Source organism: Chrysochloris asiatica, unplaced genomic scaffold (genome assembly GCF_000296735.1).
Source record: "Chrysochloris asiatica unplaced genomic scaffold, ChrAsi1.0 scaffold00058, whole genome shotgun sequence".
In the NCBI taxonomy this organism is placed as follows: Eukaryota; Metazoa; Chordata; class Mammalia; order Afrosoricida; family Chrysochloridae; genus Chrysochloris; species Chrysochloris asiatica.
Window position 1 is genome coordinate 3,152,819 of NW_006408576.1, and position 4,126 is coordinate 3,156,944.

At 37.4% G+C, this 4,126-nt stretch overlaps 1 protein-coding gene across 2 annotated transcripts in view; it reads left to right on the forward strand.

The window, feature by feature from the left end:
• TPO (thyroid peroxidase) overlaps positions 1-4,126 on the forward strand; it is a 214,629-nt gene that overhangs the window by 161,072 nt on the left and 49,431 nt on the right. For both annotated transcript variants that reach the window (XM_006863961.1, XM_006863962.1), the window contains exon 12: positions 2,964-3,095. In XM_006863961.1, the coding sequence (XP_006864023.1) occupies positions 2,964-3,095 (132 nt within the window). The remainder of the gene's footprint in view (positions 1-2,963; positions 3,096-4,126) is intronic.

The following is a 4,126-nucleotide window of genomic DNA, read 5'->3' on the forward strand; positions in this document are numbered from 1 at the left end:
GGGAGGAACTATACACAAAGCTAGGAGGGACTAAGACAAGGTACAGCTGTCAATCTTACTTTTCCAGACATTCAGGCAACTTTACAACATACTTTGCAGGTTCGAATCTCACAACCGCAACTTGGTTTCTCAAGCTTAATTAACATACCTTTTAGCACCTAGCCTCAAATGCAGGGAGGAAAAGGAGGATTGGGAGGATTCCCATTGTGTCAGCTGCCCATCTCAGGTTCTTCAGAAAAAGAGACACCTGGGTGAATGGGCTGCACCTGGAAACAGTTTAGAGAGGGCATTCCTATTGTCCTTGGAACAGAGACCAGGGAGCCACCCAATTTACTTTGAATGAATTCTCTGAGGGAAGAGCTTTGCCTGTTTGGAATTTTACAGTCTTGGCTTTTAGGAAAATATTACATTTTCTGTGGATATCAAGGGATTCATGTCTGCATTTAGTAAAACATAACTGGACACTAAGATGAAAAACAATTTGCTATTAACTGCCAGGTGGCTAGATCTGTTCCTCAGAGCCTGCGACCTGTAACACTCGGGCCTATAGGGCCTCGAACTTCTGACCAGGCCTACACGGTCTGCAACAGTATATATTTTCTTTTGACATTCTGCTGCTTATTTCCCAGAATTGACCAGAAAAGAAACATTTGGAAAATGTTTTATAACAATAAGTTTATTTGAAAACCTGAACCTAAGAAAGCAAGTATCAGTTTAGTGATTTCAAGCAGAAGACCCTGAGATACAACAGTACATTCTTAATTTACAGTTTAGGAAATGGAGGCTCAAGAAACTTTAAAGACATGTCAAAGTTCACCTAGCTTCACCAGAATAAAAAATCAAGTTTTAAACTTCTGGTTCAATGCCTTTGTCTTAGTGAAACCAAAACCAACCAACAGAAAACAAACAAGAATGATAACATATTTACTGAAATAGAATGAAGACAACAAAATCACCAATTTTCTAGTTAAAAAATTATTCTTTTTGAGGCATGCTTACCCAATCCCCACTCTCACTGTCTGTTCTAATTCCATGCCTCTGTTTCACTATCTTGGCTAAATCCTACTAATTCTTCTGCTCCTGTTCAGTACTTAACTCCTCTTGGGAGATTTTTCTGACTACTCGAGTCTGAATGAAGTATCCCCCCATCATCCCTCTCAGTATGGTATAAATTACTCACTTGATTCCTCCACACTTACCTGCGAAGACAAGAACTGCATCTCTATTGCTGCTCATCATTATATTCATGAGTGCAGAGTACCTGGCATATTGTTTGAATGGAATCAAATTGTATTGAAACCAAATTAAATGTATTACAGTCCTAATTGTCATAAACAATGATTACTTATTATGGAATTCAGCATGAAAACAAACACCTATTGTAATGGATTACAATCTGGGCTGCTAGTCCTAAAATCAGTTGTTCAAATCTGGAGAAAGATGAACCTTTCTGTTCCTGTAAAGATTTACAGCTGCGGAAACCCTATACAGAATTGCTAAGAGTTGGAACCAACTCGGTGGCACACAACCACCACTACCACCATAGTCATCTTTCTTAGAAAGTGACAATAACTTGCGCTGATTTATGAAAGACTCTAGGATCTTAGCTGGCAAGAGGAAGGGGGAAGAAAAACTCTATGTTAGAAAGAACTAGTGTAAACTGAAGCACTGGGAACAAAGACAATGTGAAACTTTCAGAATCTACAATTTGTTGTTCAAACAAAACAAGGGGAAGCTGAAAGATTTAAAACCAGGAAAAGCATGTGCCAGGGTTGTATTCTTTCACCATGCATATTCAATCTCTATGCTGAATAAATAATCTGATAAATTGCAATATATTTAGAAGAACATGGCATCAAGATTACAGGAGGAATGATTAACAACTTGTGATATGCAGATGATGCAACATCGGCTTGCTGACAGTGCAAGTGAAGAGGACTTAAATACTTACTGATGAAGACCAAAGATCACAGCTTTTGGTATGGGTTGCACCTCAGTGTAAAGAAAACAAAAATCCTCACCATTGGACCAATCAATAACATTACGATACATGGAGAAAAGATTGAAATTGTCAGATACTTCATTTTTCTCAGATCAACCATCAACACTCATAAAAGTAGCAGTCCAGAAATCAAACAACGTATTTCATTAGGCAAATCTGCTGCAGAAGACTAAAGTGTCCAGAAGCAAAGATGTCAGTTTGAGGACTAACATGGGCCTGACCCAAGCCATGGTATTTTCAATAGCCTCATATGCATGTGAAAGTTGGCCAGTGAATAAGGAAGACCACAGAAGAACTGATGCATTTGAGTTATAGTGTTGGATGAGGATATTATGTATACCAAAGACTGCCAGAAGAACAAACAAATCTTTGCTGGAAGAAGTGAAACCAGAATGCTCCTTAGAAGTAAAGATGGACAGAATTCGTCTCTCGTACTTTAGAAATATTAAAAGGGACCATCAGGAGGGACCAGTCCTGGAGAAGGACATCATGCTTGGTAAAGTGGAGGGACAGTGATAAAGGGAGACCCTGAATGATATGGATTGGCACAGTGGCAGCAACAAAGTGTTCAAGCGTATCAGCAATTGTAAGGATGGTGCAGAATTGGGGGTGTTTCTTCTGTTGTACATAGGGTCACTATGGGTCAGAACTGACTTGACCACATGAAGCACCAACAACAATTTGTGAAACAGGCTAGTTGAAAGTGAAGGCTTATACAGAAGAGCCCAAACATTTGAATCGGTTGTCCATATGTTTTGTATCAAGGGAACATTCATATTCTGTTTTCAAAGGTGTAGGGGCTAAGAAGACTATCACAGAAAAACAGGTATTTAGGAAAAGGATGATTGGTTTCTATGTAGAAAAGAGCTCCTCCTAAACGGAAACTCTGGCAGTCTGTGTGAAATTAGAAAAATATCTTCTTTCCCTAAACAATGTAATGATCTTTCTGTTGTTTGTGTAGATATTAACGAATGCAAAGATCTGATGGATCCTCCGTGCCATCCCTCTGCTGAATGCAAGAACACCAAGGGCAGCTTCCAGTGTCTCTGTACTGATCCATATGTACTAGGAGAGGATGAAAGAACCTGTGTAGGTAAGATCACAATTCCTTTTTGTACCACATATTATTTTTCTTAATAATAATGATAATAATAATATGTTCAACATAGTCAACATCAATTGCCTTCCTGATTTTGTATAGTAGTATTCTTGGGGAAGAGATGATATTCCAAATTTTGAATGACAGAAGAGTTATCATTATTACTGCATTGTAAGTAGGTATGTAATTAAACTTTATCAACCATTCTAACAAACATCCTCACAGCTGGACCATGAGCATTATCATAATAAATGGAGAAAAGATTAAAGTTGTCAAGGATTTCATTTTACTTGGATAGCCACAATCAATGCTCATGGAAAAAGCAGTCAAGAAATCAAAGGACATATTACATTGAAAAATCTACTGCAAAAGACCTCTTTAATGTGCTAAAAAGCAAAGGTATCACTTTGAATACTAAGGTGTGCCTGATCCAAGCCATTGTCTTTTCAATCACCTCAAATGTATGAGAAATCTGGGTAATGAATAAAGAAGACAGAAGAAAAATTGGTGCATCTGAATTAAGTTGTTGGCAATGAATATTGAGTATAACATTGTCTGCCAGAATAATGATAAACTTGCTTTAGAAGTATACCAAGAATGTTCCTTTGGAAGTGAGAATGGTGAGCCTGTCATGTTTAGTGAAATAGAGGGTCAATGACAAAGGGGAAGACCCTCAATGAGATGAATTGGCATGGTGGCTGCAAAAATGGACTAAAACATTGCATCAATTGGGCAATGTTTTTTTGCACATAGGGTCACAGAACAGTCTCAATAGAACCACCAACAGCAATAACTATGCTAGCATTGATCATCTTATGCCTTTTCTGATTCTGAGTATTGATAGAAAACCAACCAGAATATTATTTTTCCAAACAAATTCTACAAATTACATGCTTAAGCCTGGATTGTTTTATATATATGTATATATTATATTGTTATATATTATATATGTGTGTATATGTATATATATATATATTTATATATGTTGTTGTTGTTAAGTGCCATTGTATCAGTTCCGACCCATA